The sequence below is a fragment of the Maniola hyperantus genome, chromosome 19 (genome assembly GCF_902806685.2).
Source record: "Maniola hyperantus chromosome 19, iAphHyp1.2, whole genome shotgun sequence".
NCBI lineage: Eukaryota > Metazoa > Arthropoda > Insecta > Lepidoptera > Nymphalidae > Maniola > Maniola hyperantus.
The window spans coordinates 7,470,969-7,482,838 of record NC_048554.1 but is presented as its reverse complement, the minus strand read 5'-3'; the positions used below and the strand labels follow the sequence as shown (position 1 = coordinate 7,482,838).

The window sequence follows — 11,870 nt, the reverse complement described above, 5'->3', positions numbered from 1 at the left end:
TTACTACATAGATTATTGAGTTCAACTAGACGAAACGAGCTCTATATTTTTAAGCTTCGTTGACCTTTTACATTCGTAGTACGAAAGTTGTAATTTTCACATAGGTGCCTACAATCGCAATTGTTGCGATTTGCTGTATTTATGGTATTCTGGTTTCTGGCTGCACAATAAATCATGTACCTACATATTTTTCTTAATTGCAAGACTAGTTTGTGCTTGACTACTATAGTCTATAGCTATATCGACTTCATGCTGTAAAAAAGGAATGAAGAGGTCTAGGTCATAAAATAACGAAGGTCTGGTACGCGCTGGCTCTCTCTCTAGAAGGGCGAAAAGTAATATAAGAGATATAGATACCTATGTCATATTTTGGAGAATGACACAGCCGTAAACCCCCACGAGGCGATTAAAAGGTATAAAGAATAAAACATCAGAATGTACAATATCATTATATAATTTATTGTTATGTTACAATTCACAACTCAATACGAAAACCAATTTAATTAGTTCAATTTCACCTGGAATGTAGGCACTTTTAACATTATTAAGTAATAGCTATTTACATCGTAATGATAAATTTGTAAATAAAATGCCTCTAAGAATTAATAAATAATAATTGAAATTTTAGCGTTTAGACTATCGTGAGCGATGTCCATTATACATTTATGATAAAACGGCTTTACTCACGTATTTCGTCGACGTTAGTTATTGAGATTTTGCGCTAATTGGTTGTACACAAACCAGTGCTTAAGTATTTATATATTTTCTGCAACGGAATACTTGTGAAGGATCTGTAGCACATGTAGATCTGTTGGTCTAATGTTCAACCAAATTAGCACCATTGCGCATTGGTACCTCTTGGTAACTTTTATCACAAATATTTAAAAAAAATCTAGTGCCCTGTACACGGGAGTTATAAATAAAACGTTTAGTAACTATTTAAAGATATAAAAACGATAACATTTTAAAAATTAAGTATCACTAAATAATACCTAAATAAATAAAAAATCTGGTACCCGAGACATATTCTATTGTCTATGGGTGCACGGGAAATTATTAGGAAACAATTACTGTAACAATTACTGGTACTCATTATGTACATAAATTTTCGTGTCGAGGTGCACTATACAAAATCTTAACGTAAATTAAATCTGTAAGACGAACCAATCCCTTTCTCTGCAGAATTAGAAAGCAATTTAACCTCATCAAAAACTATTTCTTAACAGTGTAAGATTTACAAAAATAATTTAGAAATAGGTACATACATACTTAGATAAAAATATTATGTGGATGGATTTTCCAAATAGTAAGTAACTTCTAGAGTGATTTAAGTTAATTCAATGAGTTTCTAAACACTGAACTAAAATTAAAGCCGCAAACACATTACTGTGTTGTGGTGTTCCGTGATGTCACAGAAAGGTATTCCGAGTCGTATACTTATCATTTACTTATTCGGTACGAAGATCGCGCTACGTAGGTACTTAAGAATTTTTAATAGGTTAGTAACTTCTTTAGTTGCGCACTGCTCGAACCGCACTATGCTTGGCCAATCGTCGTGCCAGATTGTATGTCTAGCGACACAAACACCACAACAACGTACTTAGGTAAGCAATGTTTTTACAATTTAAAGCTGGGTACCCACTATGTCGTCTATCCCCTATTCTGCCAATCTGCACTAGGCCAGCGTGGCAGACTATGGCCTTCTCGTTCTGAGAGGAGATCCGTGCTCAGTAGTGGGCTGACTATGGGTTGATCATGATGATGATGATGATCCACTATGTTGCAAACACGTGCAACCACTGAGATAAGGGAGACAAGTGCAACGTCACACGTCCTTTTCAAGCAATTACAGATACGAGAAGCAGAATAGTGTGTACGTCATATTAAATGTATGAGCAAACATACTTAGTGAATACCCAGTTTAAGGCTTGGACAGTAATGCGTGAAGGCAGCGAGGCGCGACGGTATCAGATACAATTTCTGCTCGTAGGCGTCGTTATAATACAACGCGATTACGCGATCATCGCGCGGATAAGCACGCGATGCGACCATCGCGTGCTCGCGCCTGATGATAGAACGCGAATGCCAATTAGGACATCTATTCAAGATCAGTATGTCTGATTGCGCTCGTAATGTAAAATTCGCGCAAACTTGCGAAGATCGCACATTCGCATTGTAATAGCCTTAGAATCTCTTACAAGAAACAGTAGGAACGTGTGCATACTTCCGACTGGTCTGCGTCTTAAAATCGTAGTTGCGTTCTGTGTCAGGCTGAGATCTATAGAGCATATTTTAGACTTTACTCAGATTAAAGACACTGTTAAAGCGAGACGCAATTATTTCAGACACATGCCTGCATGCGCTCTTTTTAACTCTAAGTAAAGTCTGAGCAGTCTGTCAATGCTCTATTGATCTTTGACTTTACTTAGACAGAGTTAGATGGCTCCTGACATAAATCTGTCTCGTTTTAACCCAGTCTGTGTAAAAACAAAGTAGCTCTATAAATCTCAGCCTTTATGTTGCTGTGCTGGTGCCATGCCTCACGCTTTGTGATACATTTACGAGTACTATAAAAATGGAATATGCTTATAATTTATCATATTTTTGTTCTCTTTTATCTATAGTAAACTATTTTATTATCACACTTTGATTTTATGTTCTAGTTTAAGGACATTTATTAAGTTAACATTTAATAGAACATAATATATATTTTTTATATCTCTAACATAAATCTGTTACGTTTTAATTTAAACTTAACTCTGAGCAAAGTCAAAGTCACACTATAGATCTCAGCTTAAGAAGGAGCTTTGACTTTGCTCGGACGACAGTTAAAACAAGTAAGATTTCCGCCTTTTTAACTTTAAGTAAGGGTGTTCCATAGATCTTAGCCTAATATTCTTGGATTAAGGATAATAACTGATGATTGCATCATTATCGAATAGCGTTACTCACGCCAGGTTTATCTTATATCGCGCATCTTTGCAATATCACCATTATTCAGCATTATTTTTGTTCATATACTTGTTGCCCACTAAGTAGGTATACCGTGAGTTTACACTGCAGAAACATTTTCCTACATAAAACACGTTGAACACTCTGTTTTGGCATTGTCATATAATTTTTTGGAGAGGACCACATGAATAATTAATTCACTTTCACAATTCAAATCAAGTTCAAGTGTTGAGTTGAAAGTTCATTTATTTGATTTTCAAAATGAGAATATTCGATATTCGAAATTGCCATGTCGACCTGTCGCGAATAATATGTGAAAAAGTGGAAAAAGTCAACAAAACACGAACAATTCGCCACATAATTGACGATCTGTCAAACATGTCCAATGTTTCATGTTTATTGTTTAACTAGCTGATGCCTGCGACTTCGTCCGCGTGGATGTAGGTTTTCAAAAGCCCATGGGAACTCTTTTATTTTCCGGGATAAAAGAAGGCAGGTCATGCCTGTCGTAGAGGTGATGGCCGTTGGAGCCGGAAAGTCCTTGAGAGGAGACCGCGTAGGTAGGCAAGCATAGTGTGGGACGCCCTCCAGCACGATGGACCGACGATATAAAGAGGCTGGCGGGAAGTTGCTGGACGAGGAAGGCTGAAGACCGGGTGTGGTGGCGCTCTTTAGGGAAGGCCTATGTCCAACAGTGGACGTCCGCAGGCTGATGATGATTGAAGAGTTGAGACTTGGAATTCAATAACATAGTCTATGCTTGGCATTTACAATATTATTTCACCAGGAACAGTTCCTGAATCTTTATGGTTTAGGAGTGCTGTACCCTGCATCATCAGGTTAGAGTATTTCGGACTGGGAGTGTCATCGTGAAGCCATTGCTTGATACCTAAAATATCAATTCACTATCAGAAATTCTAAAATCCCCACGATTTAGGACTTTAGTACTTTGCAGCATCAGGATTGAGGAGTTAGGATTCGAAGTTCAATGATGTAGCCTATGCTTGGTACCTAAAATCATTTTGCATCATCCGCAGTTCCTGAAACATTATAGTTTAGGAGTGCTGTACCCTACATCATCAGGGTTGAGGAGTTGGGACTTGAAGTCTGAGAATAAAGTCGTTGCTTGGTACCTACAATATGAATTCACAATGAACACTTCCTGAATCTTGATAACTCAGGCGGGCAGTAACCCTGCAGCATCAGGATTAAGGAGTTGAATCCAGAATTTTTTATGTGACCACCACGAAAACTTTTTTGTTGATTTAAAAAAAAAAATTGCAAATCGGTCCAGAAACCTCGAAAAAATCGATGTAGAAAAAAGAACCACCTCCTTTTTGACAGTCGGTTAAAAACCGATGACCTTGAAATATTTACGGAAAAATCTTTAAAATATCCCCTTTCTAACAAAAAAAGAATGAATGAAATCGGACTACGCGTTAATGAATTACAACTCAGTATACATTTTAACTTTCATCCCCTCTCCTACGGGAACCATGCTGAATTTCGGGATAAAAAGTATCCTATATTCTTCCTCATAGTATGACCTCAAATCGTACCAAGTTTCATTGGAATCCATTCAGTAGTTTCAGCGTGATGCGCGGCCGTGATACAGACAGACAGACAGACAAAAATGAAAAAAATAACAGTTTTGGGTTCAGTATCGATTATAGAGTGACCTCGAAAAAAAATTTTCAAAATATCTTCAATGTACAGAATTTGACCTGTTACAGTTTTATTATAAGTATTGATGATATTGATATTGATGATGTATTTTGTTGGTTTTTTTGGTGAAAATTCACGATAAAGATGAAAATAAAGATCATAGCATAGATCATATCGATATAGGTATTATGTATTTTTCATCTTTAGTAGTGGTAGTATTCAGCGCCATCTGAAAATTTTATCGAATGTTGCCTGGAAACTTCCTCATTGACACAAAGTTAAAATGGTGCGTGAGAAGTCATTTTGTACGCATAATACCTAATTGTTTAAGATAACCTATATACACACGAATAGGTATGTCTAGGTTATAAAAAGATTGTGAATTTTAGGCAAAAAGTAAGGGTATCTTTTTTACAGTTTACATATGGACCGTTTTAATTAAATTTTCAATGGTTCTAGTTAGGTGACGTTTTTAATCTTAACATTAAATTAGATAAAAATTAAAAACTAAATTACATATCTATATTTTTGTACATTCAATTAAGTACTCTATGAATTAGATTCTAGACCAAACTTACAAAATATTTACATACGTGCACTTTAGTGTCTTTAGGTAGTAATAATAAAAACTACTTATACAAATTCTCAATTACTGAATCATCATCAGCGCTAAGATAAGTTGCAACCTAAAAATAAAACTCATAGTAGTATCTCATAGTATTTACATAGCACAAAATAGTTTGTTCCGTGATTTAAGAGAAGTAGCCCTAGTAGCGCGCTCCCCAGCGCTTTCAACGCGTAACGCATTTTTCAGTAGGAACTTTGACACGAGTCAGCCGCATATAACGCGCCACTGCGATGCGTAGGACGGCAGGAAAGGTACTGATGCAGCCGACTCGTGATGCATTCCAATTTTCGGTACAGAAAAATGCAATCATTACTGACTTGGTAGTTTTCGCGACCGTTTTACCATCATCATAATCATTTATTTTGTTTGAATATGGTACATGTATACCTATAACATGCGGTCTTTAAATTAGGTACAGTACGCGGCCTTTAGAATGACATTTCGGATTTGTAGAGCGTTGTCTCGGTCACTCGTACCTATATGACGTTTTGTCGGTCTCAACGACAAGGGCTCTACAAATCTGCTATCTCCTTCTAAAGGTCGATGTACATTACTTTCGGCCGCGTATTGTAATCACATATCGTGCCAAGCATGGCGTGCAAAACTTATTGAACCCAGCATCTCATCTTACCTTCTTAAAATATTATGGCATCATGTAAAAATTATTCATTACTAGCTGAAGCCCGCGACTTCGTCCGTGTGGAATCAGGTTTTTAAAAAATCCCGTGGGAACTCTTTGATTTTCCGGGATAAAAAGTCTATGTCACTCTCCAAGTCTTCTATCTATACCCATGCAAAAAATCACGTGAATCCGTTGCACCGTTGCGACGTGATTGAAGGACAAACCAACAAACAAACACACTTTCGCGTTATAATAAGAGTACTGATTCTATGCATTATTTAGATTTTGTCATTCAAAATTGGTCAAAATTATAATAGCTTTTGTTTAATTTTAAAAAAACATCTAAAAGATGTTAATAATTACACAACTGTGTGACGGTAGATGGTTATAGATACAATATGCCTACGTTTGTGAATAGTTTCTGATTGTAGATTTAGCATTTATTAATTTTTAAATTCAGTCTATCCTATGAAAGCGTGCACATAGTCCTCTTTAACACCGAGCGATTTTAACAAGTCTATAGCGGTGTGCGTGAATTCCGTGGGGCCACACACACATGCAAAATGTGGTTTCTCTTCCCTGGAAACGGATTCGTTGGTTATCACTTTGGAAAGAATTTCACTCTTTATTCGACCTTCGTATCCCGTCCAGGAAGAAGTGGGGGTTGACAATATGTGGATTGTGTTTAACCTGCAAGAGAAGTTTAGAGGATAAGTTTAGAAAGAAAACTCAAACCAAAAATTCAATATGGTACGCGGCAGAAAATAATGTACATCGGCCTTTAGAATGACTTTTTGGTTTTGTAGAGCGTTCTCTCTGTCATATGACGTTTTGTCGGTCTCAACGACAGAGACAATGCTCTACAAATCCTCTATCTCCTTGTAAAGGTCGATATACATTATTTTCTGCCGCGTACTGTACAATGAGTCCCTCAGTGTTGTAAGGTGCAAAATTTGCTCTTTTCATCATGGTCAACCGATCACCGGCCCATTCCTGAGCACGGATCTCCTTCCAGAACGAGAAGAAGTTTAGGCCAAAATCCACCACACTCGCCAGTGCGAATTGGCAGACTTCTTATTATGGAGGACTCTCAGGCATGCAGGTTGGCTCGCGATGTTTTCCTTCACTATTAAAGCAAGTGATATTTAATTTCTTAAATCGCACATAGTTTCAAAAAGTTAGAGGCGCGTGCCTGCGATCGAACACCCGGCCTCCCGAATAGCCGGGCGTCTTAACCACTAGGCTTCACGGTAGTTAGTATGTAGTTATTAGTAGTAACTAATAAGATATCTATCTACATAGTTCCTAAAACAATGGAAATGAAAACTCAAAGGGAAGTAACTATTTACCTCTCGTCTTGCTTCGCTATTTCTTCGAAGTGCTCTCTGAAGAGAATATCCTCCTCCGTCTTGTTAAAGAATAGCAAATGCACACGCTCGCTGAAATAAGATAGGTAGAATTTCAGCACGATCCGTCCAGTAGATTGAGCTGTGCGTTGATAGTTCAGTCAGTCAGTCACCTTTCACTTTTATATATTTAGATTGTTTTGAACTTACCATCTTGGGTTGGATCTAGTGAGCATGAACTTGATTAATCCTAACATAGGTGTGATGCCGGTGCCGGCCGCTATTAAGTAAATGATTTTCACTTGTTTTAACTGAAACAAATACAAGGACAATAGGTAGTATCAAATCGTAATGGTTTAGAGCGCCAAATGAGATCTAAAAGGTCGTAGTGTTTGGACCAGCAGCCCCCCGGTTTGTGTAAGAAAAACGTATTCATCGTTATCGTAATCGTCAAAATTCTGCCCTTTGATTTGTTGATTCGCTGTTTACATTTTTTCCCAACCACAGGTACTGTGAACTGTCCTATCTTTGTAAGAAGAGATCTTATTAAAATCATGTTAAAATCATGTTTATTACTTATGTCAAATAATCTTTTTAAATTATTTATAACTAGCTTATGCTCGCGACTTTGTCCGCGTGGACTACGCAAATTTCAAACCCCTATATCACCCCCTCAGGAGTTAAATTTTCAAAAATCCTTTCTTAGCGGATGCCTACGTCATAATAGCTATGTGCATGCCAAATTTCAGCCTGATCCGTCCAGTAGTTTGACCTGTGCGTTGATAGATCAGTCAGTCAGTCAGTCACCTTTTCCTTTTATATATTTAGACTAGCCGATGCCTGCAACTTCGTCCGCGTGGATATAGGTACTTATAGGTTTTTAAAATCCTGTGATTGCAGTCACGGGCTAACTTGTATCTGAATAAAAAAAGGTAGGTATACGTATTAGGTTAAGTAAGTAAGGTTATAAGTACATAAGTAAGTATATAAGTAAGGTTAAGTACCTTCCTAATATGTTTAAAAATATAAGATGTCTAGGTATTTCAGCTACCAGAGTAAAACGAATTTCCTTTATCCAAGTAAGGCCACGACGTCTTATTAGATGGATTTATAAGATAAGCTCGAAAAAGCGCGTCTTTTATTAAACTCATGATGACGATGTAAAATTCGAGTGGACATTTTTTAAGCCCAGTTTGGTCATACAGTTGTACCTACATACTCGTAAAATGAGTCACGAAATCTAGTTTGGGTGAGTGAAATGAGTATGATGCCTACGCTATGCCTATGTAGCAAATTTTCAATTTTCAATACAAAATCGGTTAAACAGACAAATCATAAACTTTCGCATTAGTATGAATTTTATTATTTTTTATTCCGAAAAAATATTGAATATCACATTGAAATATCACGTTGAAGGGTCCAGGGCGCCCTTTTCCATCAATTTACGTTGACATATTGTTATGAACACTTCAAATAATATAGATAGGTACGCTACTAGAAGAAATATTTTTAGGGTTCCGTATGTTCAGAGAAAAAAAAGAATTCTTATAGGATCACTTATTATAGTTGTCTGTCTGTCATGTCTGTCATGTCTGTCAAGGCAAGAGAATCAAAATCTATAGGATACTTCCCGTTGACCTAGAATCATGAAATTTGCAGTACAAGTAAAGGGAAAAATCCGAAAATCTTGAATTTTTGGTTACATCACAAAAAAAATTAAATGTGTTATTGAACAAATAATTAGTATTTTCAACTTTCAAAGTAAGATTACTATATCAAGTAGGCTATCATATTATGAAAGGGCTAAACCTGTAAATTCTAAAACAGATTTTGATTTAGTTTTATTCATAATAGTTTTTAATTTATCGTGCAAAATATCGTTCCTGCCCCTCATCTCCGAAGTTTACCAGTCGAAAAATCTGAAATAGATATTTTACAGAAAAAATAAAACTAACGCTCTACCTGTCAGTTTTTCTTATATTAACAATAAACCTTTACAAACAAAGTTAGTTTTGCGGTTCATTAACAAAAGCGATTCTTACCGTTTTACTTCTGTAGTACCTACGGAACCACGGTACCCTCAGCGCACGAGTCCGACTCGCACTTGCCGGTTTTTTGTAAAATATTCATTAAATACGTACTGGTAGGTATAATATTATTTAAGAGAACAGGTATTGCGGTAATGATTAAACAGGCTACTAAAGTAACATTTGCTTTTTAAAAGCAAAGCTTTTTAGGCAAACTTCCGATTTCGTCTATAGAATTTACTTACTTTAAAAAAACAAAAGTTTAAAAGAGCGTTGTAATAAAAGCAAAGAAGTTTAACCTTGGCGTAGTCATTAAGGCACCGACTAAGTCTAACGGTCTTCGCACATTACACAAACTCGACGCGACTCCACTTCGAGTCGACTCCCAGTAAAGCAAGGAAAATGTGAGCTTTATAATAATATCCTGTTCTTTACGGTGGATTTTTCTTCAAAATAATATTAGCCATGTTACTCATAACTAATTGGCTCTTTTCTCCTCCAACTAAGCGTAAAGCTTGTGCCAGGAGTGGGTACGACAACAGTGCAACGAGTAGGGTTTGAACCGCCGACGTTTCGGAATCCAGTCCCCTACTTATCCGTTGAGCTATTGAGCCACGCGACTCTGATGCGATTCTGAATCGAAAGTTCGAACGCTGTTGGATTCGTGTCGAGTCAGTGTAATGTGCGAAGAACTTTACCAACTAAAAAGATTAATTTGTCTACAGCAGCGAGTGATTAAAAAGCTTTTCTTTAGTTGTCTCACCTTTTGTAACTGAAAGTTCCCGTAAGGCCCTGACAATGTCAATGAATCCCCAGCTCTCAAGTCAGCGAGATGAGGCGACAGAGCGCCCGTGTCGTACCTCTTCACGGTCAGTTTGAGCGCGCTCAAATCGCTCCCGAAACGATCCCAGTGGTCGCCCACTGGCGTGTAGGAGCGGACGCATTCCTTATCTGCGATAATAATAAAACTTATAAGCCCACTAATCCACTGTATCATCAAAGTTTGGGACCAATTAGTTTGCGTATAAGATAAAAGCGTACCTACAGCGTATTATAACGCTTTAACTCATCACGCGCTATTTTAGCTTTTTGTGTCTTTCATGTGAAAAGTACGATTTTAGATGTGAACCGTACTTTTGATATGACAGTTAACCCATAGATTTAAAATGGCGCCTGAGGAGTCATTTTGTACGGACTGTACCTACGTATAGTTTGCGTAGTTGGAATTATACGGGGTTACTTTATATTATTTAAAGGAGGCTTCACAGCTTTACGTACGTACCACCACCACGTACACACCTGCGAGCTGAGTGGTTCAAGAGCCGCTTCTTTGACGTCATGTGTTAGTTTTGTGTTTTAAGCCACATTTTTGAAGTCGCTTAAAAACACAAAATCATACCATTAACTTTATGGTGAACTCTTAAATGGTAACTTAATGGGAACTCTCAAAGGTACAAGAACTTGGCTAACTACGTATACAAGGCAAGTAGGGTAGTGTCGTGAGAGACACGTTCAACATGCACCACTCGACAGTTCACCGACCGAGGTAAACCACAAGCCGATTCTTGTCATGATTCCAGTGCATATTGGAGCCGCTTAAAACACCAAGTCTTACCATTAACTCTATGGTGAACTCGTACATGGTATCCCAAAGGTACAAGTACAGGTCCAGTCTCCGGGCACAAGGCAAGCAGTGTCGTGTCGTGAGAGACACGTTCAACATGCATCACTCGACAGTTCACCGACCGAGGTGATGAAATAGGCACCGCGGCTCCGTATGTCGTCTCCCCGATATTCTTCCAAACCTTGCTCGCTGCCTTTAACGCAATAACCTGTAAAATAATTTTCACGTTAGATAATGCGAATTAGTCAAATGCAGGTAAGTAAGTATACAATAGAATTACGCTAATTAAAGTCCTACATTAATAAAGTAATAGCGGCGTATAATACCTCTTTGGATTAGGGATTTATCACAGAGAATATATTTTCATTTATAATAATACCTACGTAATGCCAGTGGGAATTAGATGTACGAACTGTTACTTTTAAGAAATTAATAGGTTAAAGGTTAATCTTAAATTTAGTCTTAGATATTTCGGTAGTATAAAAATTGTAGTTCGATGATTGATAATAACTGTTATTATTATATCTAATGTTATAAATATTATAAATGGGAAAGATTTGCTTGTACCTAATCGATAAACTCCGGAACTATTGAACCAAGGCAAGGACAGAAGGCAAGGCATGCGATGATGATGATGTTAGGTAGGTAGGTAGAGCAAACACTCGAGCGAAGCCTGGTGGATCGTGTGGTGGTGATCGTGTGGAAATACAGTGGCTATATACTTTTACTAGCAGCTTTTAAGTTTATAATATCTAAAAACATTTTTTCATAATAGTTTGCAAGGAATAGTTTAGTAAAGTAGTAGCTTAGTTTTGCAAATTAGTCAAAGTTCACATACCACAGTAAGAACTAAGCACCGAGAGAATTTAATTTTAGATAAGTTCCTACGAGCATTATGTGTCAAAGTTTATAACGTCGACAAGTTCTCAAGTGGTAGTAAGAAAACTGTAAATTAGTAAAGTTTTGGGAACACAAAGACGAGTTTTAGCGCAAAGAACGCCGGATT

General features: G+C 37.2%; 1 protein-coding gene across 2 annotated transcripts in view; it reads right to left on the bottom strand.

Moving 5' to 3' along the window:
• Positions 1 to 438: 438 nt before the first annotated feature.
• LOC117990960 (cytochrome b5 reductase 4) overlaps positions 439 to 11,870 on the bottom strand; it is an 80,686-nt gene continuing 69,254 nt past the window's right edge. For both annotated transcript variants that reach the window (XM_034978463.2, XM_034978465.2), the window contains 5 exons: positions 10,856 to 11,072; positions 10,004 to 10,191; positions 7,424 to 7,524; positions 7,217 to 7,306; positions 439 to 6,557 (listed from right to left, as the gene is read on the bottom strand). In XM_034978463.2, the coding sequence (XP_034834354.1) occupies positions 6,329 to 6,557; positions 7,217 to 7,306; positions 7,424 to 7,524; positions 10,004 to 10,191; positions 10,856 to 11,072 (825 nt within the window). In that variant the 3' untranslated portion in view covers positions 439 to 6,328. The remainder of the gene's footprint in view (positions 6,558 to 7,216; positions 7,307 to 7,423; positions 7,525 to 10,003; positions 10,192 to 10,855; positions 11,073 to 11,870) is intronic.